This window comes from Thunnus albacares, chromosome 3 (genome assembly GCF_914725855.1).
Source record: "Thunnus albacares chromosome 3, fThuAlb1.1, whole genome shotgun sequence".
NCBI lineage: Eukaryota > Metazoa > Chordata > Actinopteri > Scombriformes > Scombridae > Thunnus > Thunnus albacares.
The window spans coordinates 11,866,962-11,885,190 of record NC_058108.1 but is presented as its reverse complement, the minus strand read 5'-3'; the positions used below and the strand labels follow the sequence as shown (position 1 = coordinate 11,885,190).

General features: G+C 44.1%; 1 protein-coding gene across 1 annotated transcript in view; it reads left to right on the top strand.

The window, feature by feature from the left end:
• The window catches only part of maml3 (mastermind-like transcriptional coactivator 3), a 110,019-nt gene that overhangs the window by 50,205 nt on the left and 41,585 nt on the right, over nucleotides 1-18,229 (top strand). Inside the window, exons 2-3 of the mRNA XM_044346421.1 lie at nucleotides 2,971-3,717; nucleotides 4,543-5,493. Of these exons, the coding sequence (XP_044202356.1) occupies nucleotides 2,971-3,717; nucleotides 4,543-5,493 (1,698 nt within the window). The remainder of the gene's footprint in view (nucleotides 1-2,970; nucleotides 3,718-4,542; nucleotides 5,494-18,229) is intronic.

Genomic DNA, 18,229 nt, shown 5'->3' with positions numbered 1-18,229 from the left:
GTCACGTTCCCTCAGGCTATATGGCATGCTGACTCATACAGTACTGAACAGACAAAACCACAGTCCATCTTTCTCTTTCTGCCTGCCTGTATTTTTCTATTTCTTTGTTTCTGTCTCTATGTTCAGCATTTTATCCAGGACGTTAAACTGGTAATGTTTTTTTAAAAGTGGGTGTGTATGCAAAACCCCTGTGTGTGTGTGTGTGTGTGTGTGTGTGTGTGTGTGTGTGTGTGTGTGTGAGAGTGTGTGTGTGTGTACATGCATGTGTGGGTGGGTGCTACAGTTCACACCACCTGGATAATTATGGGAGTTTTTATAGGTGGGCTTTGAAAGGCGAGTCTGTTATTATCAACATGAGTCACTGGCATTTAGGGAAAGCCTGTAACACACACATGCACGCATGTACACACACACAAACACCACTATACGCACACAAAACCAAACCAGTATGCAGGAGACCTGAATTATTTAAACCCATTGATTGCAGGACCACACACACATGCACACACAGAGTTGATGAAGCTGTGTCGTGACAGTGGAGACGTGTGTTTTCCTGTGTTTTTCTCAGTTGTTCCTCTAATGGCTACACCGGCATAAGAGTTCAAGCCACACATGCAAACACACACGCACACACTGTACAGTAGTTTTGGCTGTCAATACTAATAGTGTTTATTATGCCATAAAGATAATTAGGCTGACTGTCAGTCACAGCAGAGAAGAGAGGGAAAGCCAACCTGACAGCCCCACCCCACACATATTCTTACACACATTCACACACCAGCAAACCCAGAAAGTCAAGAAAGGATAATTTTTGTATTCTGTCTCTCGTGGTGTGTGTGTGTGTGCGTGTGTGTGTCTGCCAGCTTGAGTGGGTCCACCTCAGGGTCAGAATACAATCTGAATATATTTTGTCTGTTGTTCCATCTGAATAACAAAGAGCTAGATGTGCATTTGCACACATATATGTATCGGTGGTGTGTGTGTGTGTGTGTTTGACTCTTTCACATGTGACAGCTGAGAGCATAAATTTCACAAAATATTTGACTGCATCTCAGCTCTTGTACAGAAGACTGTTTGAAGTGTAGATGTGCAGGATAGACCTACTGTATGTAACTTGTAAATTGATTTTTTTTTTGTCAGTACGTTATCTTTTTTATTTTTCTCTACTTGTTTTTACATTGTACGTTTTTCTTAAATGCTCTTTATGAGAGAATTTGACCTAATCTTTTTGCAATTTTTGAACTGTTTTATTTAACTTTGTTTCATTTAGAAAGTTTGAAAATATTGAAAGATGGTGTTCTTTGACAAATGATATTATAGAATAAGTTAATCAATTTAGCTGTTACTGAGCTATGACATATTCTTCTTTGAGGGCCTCTAAGGAATTTAAGAAGAAAAGTTATAAAAAAGAAAGACTTCATCCATCATTTATGCATGTAAAAGAAAAAGTTCAAATAATACCTTTATACTTTTACCACAGATTTTATAGCAAAGATCATTTTTGTATAGATCTTGAACTTTGGGTCTCTCTGGGTCGGAGCACAACATTTGTGCCGTGGTAGCCTTTCATAAATGAGGTCGCTGCTTCCCATCCCTCATTTTAATAGCATCTGCTGTTTCTCTGCCAACTTCATTAGGGTTTAAAATTAACAAGTTAGGAGTAAAACTGAGATTGAGTTTATTAAATTGCACAGAAACTTCAAATTGTATGTGTTTTCCCCCCATTTCGTCCCAATTTGGTTGTTGCCAATACCCGGTGTTTACTTGAGTCTGTTGCTGCCAACTCCCTTGCTATCATAAACAGATCAGTAGGGACTACCATGTGCCCCCTCTACATGAAGTCACCAGCTACGTCTATTCACCTGAATAGAGAAGAGTGTAATGCATGTTCATTACATAGGTATGTTACAGAATGGAAAAAAGATTTTAGGCCATGTCCTAGCTGGTAGTATTTGCACTGGCAAAGTGATATTTCGGAAGAATTCATGCCACCTTTCCTCAGTGTAATTTACACCAATTGACAACAGAACAACTGGTGCTGTGGAAGATAAGTTGACTGCTCTTTTTAGTAACATGGCAATCCCTGACCCAATGTCACCTTCATTAAGTTTGGGAAAAAGTGAATACTTGTATCAGATCTGTACTCATTATCAGCAGATATCCTGACTTCAGGTATCGGAATCAGTATCTGGAGGGAGTTGGATCCCCATCCTGTGGGCATGGATGATCTTATTCTGCTCCTTGCTCAGTTTCTGCTTGCTGTCCCTCCATACCTCCTCTCCCTTCCTCTCCCACCCAGGTCTATGATAGTGATTACCTTAACTGCCAGCCAGTGTTTGTTAGCACCCTGTCGTTATCTCGTCTGTGCCATAGCAGAGGCAGTGAGACTATTAACATAAGCGGACTGTGCGGTGGCTGCCTTCAGTAAGGCTAAGAATGAGGTGGGGATTTGGATGGAGCAGCTTATCTGGCCATTGGTTAATGCTAATGATGGAGAGAATACTACAGATGGAACGAGCTGTTCTTTTGCTTCCCTGCTCAGGAAAAAAAACCCAGAGTTCAGCCTGCTGGGAACGTTCTTGGAGAGGGCTGCTAGTCTTCCCGTTGCTTTGGCCCATCTTTTACCTTACGTGTAGGAGAATGTGTGCTTCTGTGCACACACATGTGCGCACAGTGTACAGGATATACTCCATGTGAGAAATCAGTAGTGTGATCATTATTTCAGCTAGATTGAATCCGTACTAAAAGAAGAATTGATTTGTTTCTGTGATATTGTGAATTTCAGCACACGTCTTGCCTTTTCATGACAGTTCTTGATGTGTATTAAAAGGAAGCAGCCTGCTGCCTTATTGATTTTGGTATCCCATTGTTGCGCCCTGAAGACTACAGAAAAGTTTTTCAATTGCTAACGTGTCCCATCTCTGGTGCCCCTCCAGGCCTAATCCATTTTCTTTTTCCTTACTGTTACAGCTCCAGGAGACTGTGAAGAGGAAACTGGACAGCGCACGGTCGCCCCTCAATGGTGACCAGAACGGTATCTGTGATAAAGGCAGCTACTCACCGACCACCAAACGGGTACGGAAGGAGGGCTCTGGTGGTTTGGACTCACTAACAGGTCTCCCTAACAACAACAATAACAACAATGTTCCGCCCATCTCTCCACTGCATCACCAAATGGACATTAAGCCTTTACTTGGTGGGCCCAACACTTCCACCGGAAACAACACTACAAACAGCAATGGCAACCATGTAGGCCGGGCATCAGATGAGCTGGGGAAAAACGGTGGCAGCCATCTTCCAGACATAAAGTTGAACGGCTCGCTGGACTTGGAGGACAGCTTCGGCCTCCTCAAAGACCTAAAACAGGAGCCACTAGATGATGGAGGTGGGATGGAGTCGTCTGATCCCCAGTCTCTGTCCAATCAGAACAAGCTGTTCTCCGACATCAACCTCAATGACCAAGAGTGGCAGGAGCTGATTGATGAGTTGGCCAACACTGTGCCAGAGGATGATATGCACGACCTCTTCAATGAGGACTTTGAGGACAAAAAAGAGGCAGAGTTTGGCAGGCCGGCAAACAATCAGACACCAGGCCCGCAGGAAGCAGCTGGGAATACGACAACACCTGGAGGGGGGGCGGCGCCAGCAGCAGCAGCCCTGCCTCCTCCTCCTCAGCCTCCACAGAGTGGCCCACAGGTTCCCATGGGTTCACCACAGGTCAGTAGCCCAAGGGTTGACATGAAGTCCTATGGCAGGGGTTTAACCTGTGTCATTCAGTCACTTGTTGATATATTTGTCTCTCTGTTTTCTCCAATGTATAATTACACTACATTTGATTGAATGTACATTTAAGAGTACCGTGTTTGTTATCAGACAGACACACAATAGATTGACATGTAGCAGCAACCATTGATGAACAATGTATAAACTGCATGCACAGCACAATTCATGATCCCTTCCTCATTAAAGGTTTTCATGTTATGAGTAGAAGATGGCCATTGAATAGATTTTATCAATTCATTTTTATTATTGATTCTGCTTTTTGATTCCTTTTCTTCAAGAATCAGACAGTTTGAATATAAGAATACGAACTGATTCTTGATTCCCATTCCTAGTAATAAAATCACACAGGTGTGTCCTTCAGTTTACAGTTTATAAGGTACTGAAACATGAGTGCAACTACAAATTATATCTGCAGAAATAAGAAACATAATGCTTACAGGTTGTGTTTGGGTTATAACAGAGTCTTGTAAGCTAGCTGTGAGGTATTTCAATCTGAGACAGATGACATCCAGCTAAACTAAAAAACAGTCCCTCAACTCATGAACAGAGCTTCATTAACATGATAAGTGTTTTGAATAATGCAGGTTATTTTTTAGCAATATGTTGTAAAAGACTTTTTAGTCTGTGTGAAATGTGAAGTCACATTGGTAGCCATTTGTAGGCAAATAAGCCCATTTCCCAAAATGCTGAACTATCTCTGAAAGAGGTAATATTACATGAATCTTACAGGATTTTCTGTGTTTGGACCCCTCTCCTCAGGTCCGACCATCATCGTCAGGCCCTCAGTTTGCCACCACTGCCAATGGAACGCCTCCTCAGCAACCTTTGCAGCAGTCTCCAGCCGTTGCCATGGCATCAGGTTCCCCATTACACAATTGTGTGGCTCGCTCTCCTCAGACCCCAACCCAGGCTCAGACACAAGCAGTCTCCAGACCTGGGAATGGATACATGATGAACCCAGGCCCAGGTGTTAGTCAAGCGGGTACAGGACCCGCAGCGGCTGGGGTTGCTCCTGGAGGTCAGCCGGTGGGGCCAGTAACGCCTGAACTTTCTCCAGCAGAGCAACTAAAAGCAATGGCTGCTCAGCAACGTGCTAAACTGCTGCAGCAGAAGCAGCAGCAGCAGCAACAAGCAGCTAACTGGTCCCCAGCAGGCCCTCCAACCAGTCCCTATAACTCTGGTCCCTTTAACCAGGAGAAACCCAACAGCCCCATGATGTACCCACCGCAAGCCTTTAACACACCACAGGGCCCTCTTGTGGCTGGGATGGCCCCCAACAATGGGCCCAAAGCCCCCATGAACAACTACCTCCCTCACAACCACATGGGCATGATGGGCCAGCAGCAGCCGAACAGCATCAGCCAGAATGCCCTGTCCAAACAACAGCAGCAGCAGCAGCAGCAAACGGCAGCCATGTTGTCCTATAACAACACCAAACCGCTGAGTCACTTCAGCGGCAGCGGGGTTGATCACATAGGCCAGAGGATGACGCCACCCATGGTAGGGAACAGTCAGGTCAAGAACCCCATGATGCCTCCCTACATTGGTGGTGGGGGAGGTGGGGGCCAGGGGGCAGGGCCAGGGCAGACCCAGGGGCCGATCCCGGGGCAGACAGCCCACCTGAGTGAGGAGCAGAAGAGGATGTTGCTGATGAAGCAAAAAGTATTGAACCAGAACATGCCCTACAGCGCCATGCAGCCTCACGGACAGGTAAGAGAACTGTTTAATGCTCTCCGTTACAAATTTTAATCAGGTTGGCTTGGCAGTTGTTAGCAATGAATTGGTGCTGAAGTGTAATCAGCACTCATGCCAGACCTTCAGTGCTGGTCCAGGAGGAAGGTTTCCCTCTCCGTTGTTAGTCCTTTAGCTTAGATTCCAGAGTCATTCCTACACTGAGCAGCTTCTGTGGAGATGAGTGCCATGTTTAAGGGTGCTGTTGTTATAGAGCACTCAACTCATGACCTTGGGAGGAGAACAAAACCCCCACACTTTTTGCTTTTCAATCCTTGAGGAGCTATATTCATGTGCTGGCTGTGCACTGGAAGACTTTTATAAAATTTACAGATAAAATTGCCCAATGGCAATGGTTCAGAAATAAAAATATCAGCTAAGGTTATTTAAACAGTTGACCGGGAGAGATAACAGAGCATGAATTGCTGTTTTATAAAATCTTCCAGAGGTGCAGTCAGGGAAGGTAAAATGGCGGTAGTTGCCCCAGCAACAAGCCAGGGCTGGGAATAGGCATAGGAAAATGGCCTGTCGAGAGTGTATTGATGCCTCTGCAACACTAGCAGCACTGATAGCCCCCTCCCCTCCTCCCCCAGACACACAAGCGCATGCACTCCCACACCACGCCAAACACCAAAGCTAAACGGCTCCTTAGCTCATATCCCCAATCTGTCACAGCTGACTGATGGCTGAGATTGGACCACTAAACCAAGCTAGCTGCTGTCATTACCGCAAGCCCACCCCAGGCAGTTTGTTTCCTCAGCCCGGCTACCAGCGCGGCCCACTCTGAACGCTCCAGTGGTTCAGCCAGGTGTCAGGTGTCCTTAATAATCCACCGGACGGGAGGATGTTAAGGAAGTGTGGGTGACCTATACCTTAACAAAAACCTACACAAGTGACGGCTCACACCCGGATGGTTCTTCTCATGGTGTTGCTCATTATCTCAGCAGCATTGTACTATCACCAGTAGAAAGTGTGTGTGTTGGTGTGTGCATGCGTCTTTATGATGCACTTGTCAATGTTGCCTTTTTCTGTCTTTATCTCTCTGTCTCTCTCTCTGCCTCCCTTGTGTTGATGATATGGCCTCAGTCAGTCAGTCACCTCCTCCTCCTCCCCTCTGGTGATCTCTGCATCTCCTGTCCTGCTCCTCCCCCTTCCTCCCTCTCTCTCCCTCTCTCTGTCTTTCTCTCCCTGCCAGAGACACTCAGCACCAATAAAGGAGCAGATTTATTAATATGGGGCCTTTGTGGCTGCTGCCTGGAGGGCTGTGTGTTTGTGTGCGCGAGTGAGCGCGGGTATGTGCACATATATGTTTGTGTGTGTTTCATAGATTTACAGGGGTGTGGAGGGGTGGTGGGGCTGGAGAGATTTATTTGAATGAGTAGAGGAGAATTGGAGACCAGGAAAGAGAGAGGAGAGCGATGTGCAGAGAAGAAAAAGAACAACTTACAGGAGAAAGGCAAATGCAGAAAGAAAGATTTATTGTAGAGTGAAGATGGAGCATATTAAAAAAAGAGTCAAGGGCTTGGAAAGAGAGAAATAAGTGAGCAGTGCAGAATGGAATGTCTGAAATGCAAAATACTCACTATTCTACTTGCATCTAGCACATTAATGACTCTCTAATTATTTAGTAAGTAAATTTATTTGTAGTGAATAGTCACACAGGTCCCAAATAACATTAGCAGATAAACAATAAAGCATATTAAAAATACAACAATGATAATGATACACTGCTCTTTGTTAGAATAATTTGTCATCACTACTGGCTTTGTTTTTATAGTGATCATAAATTAGGGTGTAAGTGGGTGCGGATGAGCTTTACATGAACAATTACAGGATGTAGACTACTAAGTAGTAACACTTAGGGATAAGTTCACCAATTTTACACATCAGGATCAGTTTACAGGTCATGTGCAGTCACTACTCAGTCAGTTGTATAATGACAGCGGTGGCTATGGAGGAGCTTTGTCAAGCCTGACACCGTGTCCTAACAGCAAGCGAGTGTCAAACTGTTGCGTCGCATCGTGTAGCATCTGACGCTCTCTGTCCACACTGAATCCGTTAAATATGCACCTCTGTTACATCACGTAAGCAAACGTCGGCATTATGGGAAGTGTAGGATCCAGTGTTTTTGGAGATTGACCATACAAGAGACAAGAAGTCAGGACATTTAAGCTTCAGTTGCATTAATATAGGCAACTTATTTTAAATTTAAGTCTCCTAAATCCCCAAACTTTATTGAGGTGCAATACAAAATTATTGAATTACTCTTACATGAAAACAGATTTAACGCTGAAGTAATTTAATTACATTCACTGTTACAGAGGTGGGTCATATTAGATTGAATGCCAATTGACAATATTTTTCAGCCGTAAAAGAGGTCTGGCAATCAGCTCTTTAATATTTTTCTGACCATCTGTGCCCAAATTGTAGACGCATTGGACAAAAAGCTTCAATATTCTTCAGTATGTTAAGGTGAGAAATATTAAAAATAATGACAACATGCCAAATGTAACAAACAAGGAGGTGCTGCAGTCACAAGCTGAAATGAACCAACGTGCATCTCAGGAAAAGAGTGATGAGGAAGAGGGTCCCCCCCTCCACATTGCATCTGTTATCACTTGATTCAAATGGGTTTCAAACAGACATGCTCCTTAAAGATAGATTGTAAGCAGTGTTTATTATAACTAGTGCTTTTAGATGCATTCAACAGTGTTCCTGCTGCACAGCTAGCATCAGCTTAACAAAGATAGTATTGGTTACACCTTCAACACTGCCCATTGTTTGTGTGTCACCTAACACAACAGGCAACAAACAGATTTCTAATGGTTCGACATTTCATTCCTGCCGTGGTTGGACTGCAAAGTAGCTAGAGGACTTGTCAGTGGTGCAAACAGGATGCTAAAACCAATATCAGCTAAATCTGACCCCCAAAGCTCAGCTTATATACGTGTAGGTTTATGTACGTGTGTGTGTGTGTCTAGTTGTGATGGAGTCATTTTTGCTTGCCTGAGACATCATTGGTAATGGTGTTTGTTTGTGTTTGGTTGAAGTAACACTAGCTGTGCTTAGATTCCATTTTTTGTCTGCATTAGCGTATGTGTACATTAGCCTTTGGCTTTGTGTTTGTGTGTGTCGTCTCACAGGTGGTGCTTAAACATCACTTTCTCTCTGCTCCGTCCTCTCTCCCTCTCTCTGTTTCTGTGTGTTTGTGTGTGTGTGTGTGTGTGTGTGTGTGTGTAGGCTAATCCAGTTAGTAGCTGCTCGGGGAAACTTCAGCCTCGCTCCTCAAAAGCTCGTTAGTCAAGCTTTAATTGTTGCTCCCTTGCTTTGCATATCGCCATGACGCTAATTTATGCCCGTTGTCGCGGTTACTGTCGCCACAGTGGTGGATGTCTCAGTGGAAGCAGCAAGTGGGGGAGCAAAGGAGCATGCATGAGTCTGTGGAAGATGTTTGTGTGATTGTCTGTGTGTGACGGATGATGCGGTGGCCTCAGTATGTGTGTGTGTGTGTGTGTTTTTTGAGACAGAATGATTGTGAGACGGATGTGGCTTGTTGCACAATGTACGTGCAGCTGTATGAAGCTAGCAGCGCGGGGGTGGGTCTCTGTGGTTATCTGAGTGATGATTGGAGTAGAATGGATTGACAGGTGTTGGCCTCAGAGGAGAGCTTCTGGTGTCATCCTGATAAATTGGACCGGGAGGTTTGAACGTTTGTACGTGTGAATGAGGTGAATGAGTGTGTGTGTGAGAGCACATGTGTGTGCTTGTGCATGTAGGAGATCACAGTGTCACACACTGACTGCAGTGCACGAAGGAGCCGGCGCCGGTGCTAATAGTCCTGTGAGTCACAATCCGCCCCCTCACACATGTACACACACTCTCACACACACACACACACACACAAACACACACAATCACTGAACAAATAAACAGGATCTGAAAAACACCCACAGGCTTGCACACTCTGCTGAAGCCCTTCCTGCTCTCTACCTTCTCCAGCCCTCTTTCCAGAGGTAAAGCCTCTGATCATTCTCTTTGTCCTCTTTTTCATCTCTCTCTCCATCCTCTTCTGCTGAGAACCCTGACCTGCACAAGGTCTCAGGGCTGTCAGACACACACGCACACACCTTTCTCACATGTGCTGAACTAGGACCCGACCAATGCAACAGCTGGGCCAATATTATTGGTGGATTTTAGTTTATAATAGGTATATTAGTATTGTATATAATGGATTTTTCCTGAAGCTTGTGTCACAGAAACTGATTCCTTTTAAAGATTCAAACCAGTGTTCAAACATGGGAAACAATGCAATGTTCAATATGATTCAATATGATCTGTCTGCATTTACAATGTAAAAGCACAACACGCCATGCCTTGTACTCTAGCAGTGATGCTAGTAAAATTACCTTTTTATTACATTGCGTTCCCTGTTGCCTGAACAGTAAACCAAGCAATTGCTTTTCACCTTATTAATGTAATGTAGAGGCAACTAGCAACCTGTGTTGATCGTGGCACCAAATCAACCTCCACTAAAGCAAAATAACGTGTGGAAGTGTTTTGGATTCAGCACACCAACTTGTTGATAAAGGTGAGGCTGTTTGCTGCGTGCCTAAGGCTGGAGATATACTTGCTTTTTAACCACACATTCGTGTAGTCAACCCGCTGCCTCATAACCATAGTTGATCACATACTTGTCTGTGCACTTTGCATGTTACTGGACAACTTCTGAATTTGCATGACACCCGCCAAAAAATGTGAGAAGAGAAGAAGAAGCACGATATAAAAAATAAACATGGCAACACTCCAGGAGGTTACTACTGTGTGCAGCAGCAACGACGCATCGTACAGATGCGGGTAATTGCGGACTTGGTCTATTAACTTGTCTTCAAAACTGTCCCCCGTCATTGTTGTCACTGCTTTCGTGCCCACTGACCCTTGACCCTGTCACATCCCCCATACTGCCCCAACAATTCATGCGCGTATTGCATCTTGTGGACGCGTTGTGTTAATTTCTGAGGACGTGCACAACCAACGCTCCAAACGGACGCAGGATACACGAGACAGCCATCATGCACATGCGAAGGTGTAGTTAAAAGCAAGTATATCTCCGGCCTTACAGTTACATTACTAGACAACAAGTCTTGTTGGTTTGTCCGTTCTCATTTGAACATTGACAGGATGTAGATTTCGTTTGAACTTGAATTTTTAATAACTGCCCTATTGAATGAAGGATAAATTAATACATTGACAACTGGTGACAGGTCATTTTAACTGGAAAAAAAACACTCTACTTAATTTGATGTTTATGATAGTTCGTTTTTATATTATTTTTATATTTGCATATTGTTTTTCTTATCCAAACTTAGATATATTTTTATTTTCTTTCACTCAGTTGTTATTCACATCTCTCATCTTATCTCACATTTAATTTTCAATGAAGTTTAATGCAGTTTAAAATGTACTGTTATATTTGCTATCAGTATTATATTTTTGGCAGTTTGGGAATCAAAAGAGCAATTTATTTGCTCTTTTTATGGTATTTGGTAAAAATAAGAAAATTGTAGAATAACACAAGCCTTATCAACTGTGAGGAAAAAATTAATTTAATATGTTGGTGTTAAAAATCAGCCAATTTGAGATGCAGATATCTTAAATATCGATATCTGTATTGTCTTCAAAAATCCGATATCTCTATTACAAACCACATAGTGAAGGATGGAGGGAAGGGGCAAACGGGGGAGTGAGAGAGGAAGAAAAAGAGAGAACAACTGGGGACAGCACAGCCCCAGACCAAGTAATTTCTCTCTCTCTTCTCCCTCCATCTATCCCCAGGAGCAGGAGATATTACCCTCACTCACGTACACACATTTCATCTCTCTCTCTCTGTCTGAGTCACACACATGTACACAAGTGAATACTGCTCACTCTCTCACTCCCCTATCTCTCTCTCTCTGGCACCTGTGTCGGGGGGGGGGAGCAGGTTGTGAAGGGATGTTCAGGTGAAGTAGGGAGGTGCAGGGTGGAGACTGCATGTATGTATTTGCTCTCTCTCTGTCTTCCTGTAAAGACAAATACAAGACAAAACAGCTCTCTCTGTGCTCCTGCTGTCCATTTTTCTCCCCATATCTGCTCTCCTCTCTCATCCATTCTCCTTTTCCTCCTCCTCCTCCTCCTCCTCCTCCTCCTCCTTAACCACTCTGCCTCTCCTGTGCTTAGAGGGAGCTGTGAGTGCTGAGCTCCACTTCACTACTCAATAATCAATATGTGTGTATGTCGTTGCTTCTGCATGTCTCCGATTCAGCAGTGTGTACATATTTATGTGATTTACGACTGTGTGAGTTTAATGTAAGTTTAATGTAAGATTGTGTGTGTGACGCTATAAGCATGTATGATAATGAGTGTGTCATGCAAATGCTTCTACGTTTAAGATAAGAGTGGGGACATGTGTGTGTTTACGTATATGTGTGTGTGTGTGTGGGTGTGTGTGAGCAGCAGCAGGAGAGAAAACGATTCCCAGGCTCCCCTGAGCCACCCCCCCCCCCACACCCTACATCACAACACACACACACACACCCCACCACCACCACCACCACCACCAAGGCTGTTTGGTTCGCTCCGACAGTGCCAGAGAAGACACACTGAGGCAGACCATCTCCACCCATTCGACACGCCCGGGGGTGTGAATACACAGCCCGCCCTCACCAGAAAAATGACAGTATAGGTCTAAAAGTCAGGCTGGCAGAACGACCTATAGTCATGTTTATGCCATCTAGCGGCTATAGTAATTATGACCCGGGGAAGTGACGTGGTTCAGATGACGTCAGTATAAGGTGACTTAATAAGATGATTTTTGCCTCATGAGGAGGTGGGTTGGGTAGATGGTTAGATGGCAAAGAATGGACTTTGCCTCCTGCTTCCCACCTCCAACAGTGAGTGTCATGCTTCCAACCGTGAGTTGGGACGTTTTTTAAAACAAAAAACTTAACGTCATGTTTACTGTTGCCATGACAATGAAGATTGTAACTTTAAGAAAGTATATAGTAAATGACAAGTGATCATTTTAACTCAAACCTTGATCTTTCCCTAACCAAGTGGATTTTTTGCTTGAACTTAACCAGACCTTAACCACAGCGTTATCAACCATAAAACATCATTATATTTTAATAGTGATTTGTAACAGTTTTGGAAAGTGGCACATTACCATCCTTTGGGTCGTTCTGGAGGTCCTCTGGTCGTTCTTACTACAGCTGCTTGATGGCGTAAACGTAACTCTAGGCCGTTTTTTGCCCGCTGAATTTTAGACCTATACTGTCGTTTAATTATGAGGATGTGGTTGAACAGAAGGCTGGAGAGGAAATATCAGTACTTACCTCCACCAACGGGCCGCTTATTTCAGAGGAATGTCACTGTATTGTTGTGTGTTCATTACCTGCGTGTTTGTGTGTGTGTGTGTGTGTGTGTGTGTGTGTGTGTGTCGTGTCTCTGACATTTTGTAAAGTAATCAAGCCCTCTTCAATATGAACCTAATGTGTAATATTGACCTGCAGGCCTCACTGTGGAAGAAACCAGTCATGACACAATGTGTCTTCAGGCACATGGTGTCTGAGTGTATGTGTACGTGATTGTATGTGCATATGTAGAAGAGTAACCACAGCCAAGTGTGTGTGTGTGTGTGTGTGTGTGCGTGTGTGTGTGCGCGCATGTCTGTGCGTGTGCACTGGGAGGGTGGGTGGGTGGGGGGTCGTGTGTGTGTAGATCATTCTTATGCTGTGTCTGTGGGCCAAAGGGAGGGAGGGAGATGCAGTCAGAAGGCTGCATACTAAACAGACTGCTGTCACCCCGCCAGCACATTGCACACGCACACACACACACACACACACACACTCTCACACAGAAACATAAATGCATGCTTGGTTGCTCTACCTCTTATATACACACTCACAAACAGTCCACACACACACACACACACAGACAACATACACACATGCACACACTCTGCCCATGCCAGCTCAAACTTTGGCTGCCTTACTCGGCTGCCGGTTGCCATGGAAACCATTGCCCACAGCACCTTGCAGCCCAAATCAATGGCAACTCCAAGACGAGGGTAGGCAGGGGTAGCTTGTGTGTGCGTGTGTGTGTGTGTGTGTGTGTGTATACACGCGACAGCCTGTCTCTGTTTAAATGTTCAGCCTATAAGCAGGTTGTACTTGTGTATAGTTTAGTGATAAATATGGCATAAGGCTCAGCCACAGATTGCATTAATACCGCACTATCAATGTTTTACAAATTGGATATGAGCCTGGAATAAACAGAATATAATTTATGTGGACATGTTGAAGGAGACGGAGAGGAAAACTGATGGCTATTAGAAAGTGTGTGAGGTCAGTCCTTTTAATTTAGACTAATAATGTGTTTGTCCCAACTCGCTAATCACCTTGTTTGTGTTGATGGCTCTAAATGTGACCACCATGCCAAGTGACACACACACACAAAGACAAACGGGAGGGACAACACAGATGTGACCCCGCCCTTGTCCCCAAAATGCACTCCATCCTCCCCATCTGCTCAGTCAGATGCTAACACACACACACACACACACACACACACACGCTGCCACTTACCATTAACACCACTCACCGCTGTTTAGCGACACGCTCCAGCAGGTATACACACACACACACACACACACACTCACACACATAAAAGCAGACAGTCTTGTAAAGTCGTACAGTTCACCCACGTGTGTCTGTCAGAGCGTCTGCATTCGTATGCCAGCCCTTCCTCTCAACCCCACCCCACCTCACCCTACCCATCCTGCACGTCTATCACTCCTCACTCCTCTGTGTGGGCTGAAGGAAGGAGGGAGAGAATGGAGGAGGAAAAACTGAAACAGAGAGAGAGAGAGTGAAAGGAGAAGGCAGACAGAGGGGGTGCAGTAAGGCTCTTTGAGGATTAGATTGAGAATTTTGACTCTGTCTTACAGAGGAGGATGGAGGAGGAGGAGGAGGAGGAGGTGGTGGTGGTGGAGGGTAGATCGACTCCTTGGAGCAATTTACCTCAAACGGCTCCGACACAGCTAATCCGCTCTTAAAGGAGCCTAATCCAACAGTCTTGTACCTGATACTGAGAAAAGAGAGAAAGGAGAGTGGCAGAAGGAAGACAGGAAAACTGAGAGAAAGGGGAAGGAGGGAGACGCATGAGTACAGGGAGAGTGTGTGTGTGTGTGTGTGTGTGTGTGTGTGTGTGTGTGTGTGTGTTAGACTGAGCATATACTCCAACTAAATCTAATATGCCGTGTTCACACAGGCAAAATAGTAAATTTACAATCAAAAAGAAATGCTGGACAAGCTGGACAGCCAGACTTCATGAAAAAACTCTCACCCCACAATACACACAGTTGTCTGCAATTCAGCAGTCAGTAGTAGTATTTTTAAATTATTCTATTTTACTTCTTGTTTTGAAGAGCTTGCAAGTCATACCTGCCACAGAACATAAGATCTTCTGTCTGGCATGAAGTTCATTAAACAGACTTGAGGTTGTAGTGAGTACACTGGTGTTTGCTCGCAGCACTGCACACAAGAACTGTTTGATTATCCTGAAGAACTCAACCAATTTGATTTTTTTTTAAATATTCTGTTCTGTTCTTGTGTACTGTCTATTCTGGAGCAGGAGTTGACAGATGCAGTGTTTTACACAGTCGTGAATATAAGATGATTGATCCAGTACCAAGTAAACCTTTGTCTATACTCGTGCAAAAGACACAGTGGTGCAGGACTCCGCGGATGGCACGCGAGCTATGAGCGTGCACAGAGGCGTTTATGCTCAAAGCGTTGTTCGTTCGTTCATAAACAGCGTATTCCATTTGGATATTCCGAATTAGGCCTTATTCTGAATGTAGCATTTTCTGATTAGGACATGTGGGATACGCCGGTAAACATCATGAGACAACCTCGGTACTGGATGTGCCTGTAACTATGAATTTATAATATCAGTCATATCAATATCACTTATAAATATCAGGCAGCAGCTCACTAATGTTTTTCACCTCGCTGTTTACTTCACTGCCTGCGGAGATCTTGTGATTCCCGTTCCCACTGGAGCAACCCTGAAAAACCTCTGCATGGGAATATTATTTTTCGGAATAGGGGCAAAAACCGGAATATTTTGTGCATGTAAGCGTAGTCAGTGATACCATTCCTTTCCATTGAAGAACTTCACTGTTGAAAAAAGAAAACTGTAAAGCTACAACAAAAGGCTGCACACATGGCAAGGCAACTTTGTTTGTATAGCTCCTTTCAAACATGGAGGCATATCAGAATGTTTTACTTAAGGCCAAGAACAATATTTAAAAACTATAATGTAATAAAATAACATGGCATAGATTAGCATCTGAATCGGACTCTGAGTCACCAGTTTGAGCCAAATATTCAACGTCTGGTACTTCCACATTGATTTCAGCCTCAAATTGTGGAACTTGCTGCTTGTGAAAGACATGTAATAATAAGATAATAAGAGCATAGCACACTGTGGCAAGTCATACATACAAGGCTACAGAAAGCACTTTCAGCTGAAGTGTTGATCACACTGAACGGTAGTACGCAGTGCTAACATCTGGTTTGCAGTTTTAGCCAACTTTGCTAGCATTAAATACCTAACAGTAGGCTTGCAAATGTTTACAGCCCGCCATGCTGTTATTCACTGTTCTGTGTGCAGTGATGCAGCTAAAAAAAATTTGACTGGTAAAACGAGGTTCAAATGGGGATTTGATACATTGCTGAAAATAATATAATGTAACATGATACCATACAATGAAAGTAAAAAGTGCTGTTAAATTGGATTTGAAAACTCAAACAGAGAGAGATAGAGAGATAGCGTGGGGGAAAAAGAGAAAAAGAGAGCTAGACGATAAAATGATAAAACTGAGGGAATGAATGAGCTGAATGGCAAGAAGGAACTGTGAGTCATATGTTAGTAGGGCAATATGGGATGGAGAAGTGGGCTGCACTGGAAAAAGGGAACCGGATGAGAACAAGACAGGCACATGGATTGTAGGCAGAGAAGGTGCACGGCTGAGAGATGGAAATTGATCTCAACACGAGAAAGATCAGATCATACGAGAGAGAGAGAGAGGGGAAAAAGAAAAACGCAGAGAAAGTGAGAGTAACCTACATACAGATGTCCAAATTGTTATGAAGAGCGACAGCAGCACAGGCGGAGAGCAGGAGGGACGGAGTAGTGATTGAGGAGATGGAGACGGAGGGAGTTCTGGTCTCTCATTAGAGCTCTGAGACAGGCTGCGGACCCAGAGGCACACACACTCGGAGAAAACACACATTGATTCTTGCGCTTTGCTTATGGCTCTTCTCTCTCTCTCTTTCTCTTTCTCTTTCCATCAGGCTCTTGTTGTCGGGGCTGAAACACGTTACGACAAAGATAAACACAAATGTAGGTGTAGCGTGCACAGCAGCTGACGCGCATATCTCAGAAATCTCAATCTAGGAATGAGTGTCTGTGTCTAGTGTTGGTTTATGTTTCCTGTATAATCTGGTCTGCTAAATGCAACACTAGTGCGCCCTAGTGCACACATTAACATCGCGTGCCGATGTTTATACGAACGTCTGTGCACAATCTCCGTACATATTTGCAGAGTCGTAGATGCAGAGGTTTTATTCTCCCTTTTTCCTACCCTCCCCACACACACATCTTCTCCCTCTCCCTCTTTCTTTCCCGACTTCTCTGCCCTCTCCCCTCATCTGTCTCACTGCCTCCCTCCTCATCCTCTCTCACTCCCAGGTAGTCCCCCCCCCACCCCCGCCCCCTTGCCATATATTCCTCTCCACCTCCTTTCCCCTCCCCATGCTGTTTTCTCCCTCCGTCTTCCTCTCTTTCTCTGTCCCCCGGCTCCTCTCCCTCTCTTGTGTGCTGTGTATTTCAAAGAAAAATGAAGCCAAATAAACTTGAACCCCAAGAAGGTGATTGATGGTTGCGCAAAGCTCCTTCTCTCCATCTCTTTCCTTTTCTCCCTGTCTTTATTCCCACACTCCCTACCTCCCTCTCCTCTTTCCCACTGGCACTGTGGCTCCCTCTCACACATACACACAACACACACCGAAGCAAACACACTCAGTTTGTATAGTTTGATTAATTATTTGGGTCTACAGCATACAGCTATGCTCATGTAAGTCATTTTTATATACTGGATTGTTTGCCACAAGATGCCTCTGATAATAAAATCCATGCTTTGTTGGTTAAAGTAATGATCTGCAACATTCGCACGTACATAAATGTTGTTTTTGCTTCTCTGTGTCGCCCGCCGACTTGACGCAGTAGTCATTCAGTCTATATCCAGTTCATAAAAGTGACAATAACCAACTGAACAGACAAGAGCGCCACCTACAGAAGGCTCATCAGCAGAAAATTCAAAAAACAAAAGACACCACAGGACTGGACACATCATGATTACTAAGTGATCTATGACATCAAAAAATGAGCTCTTTCAATAATAACTCACTACATCAGTCATTGTTTGTCAGAAAAATATTGCAAAGGCAAAAAAGAAAGTTGTTCTTGCTCCAAATTTCTTCAGCTTCATACCCAAGATGTGAAATTGCCTGCACCCTCTGTATGGATAAATTGTAGCCATAACTGCAGTATTTCTCTATAAGCAATTTTATGAGACGTTCAAACACCGCTCACTGGCCTGTAAACTGATTCT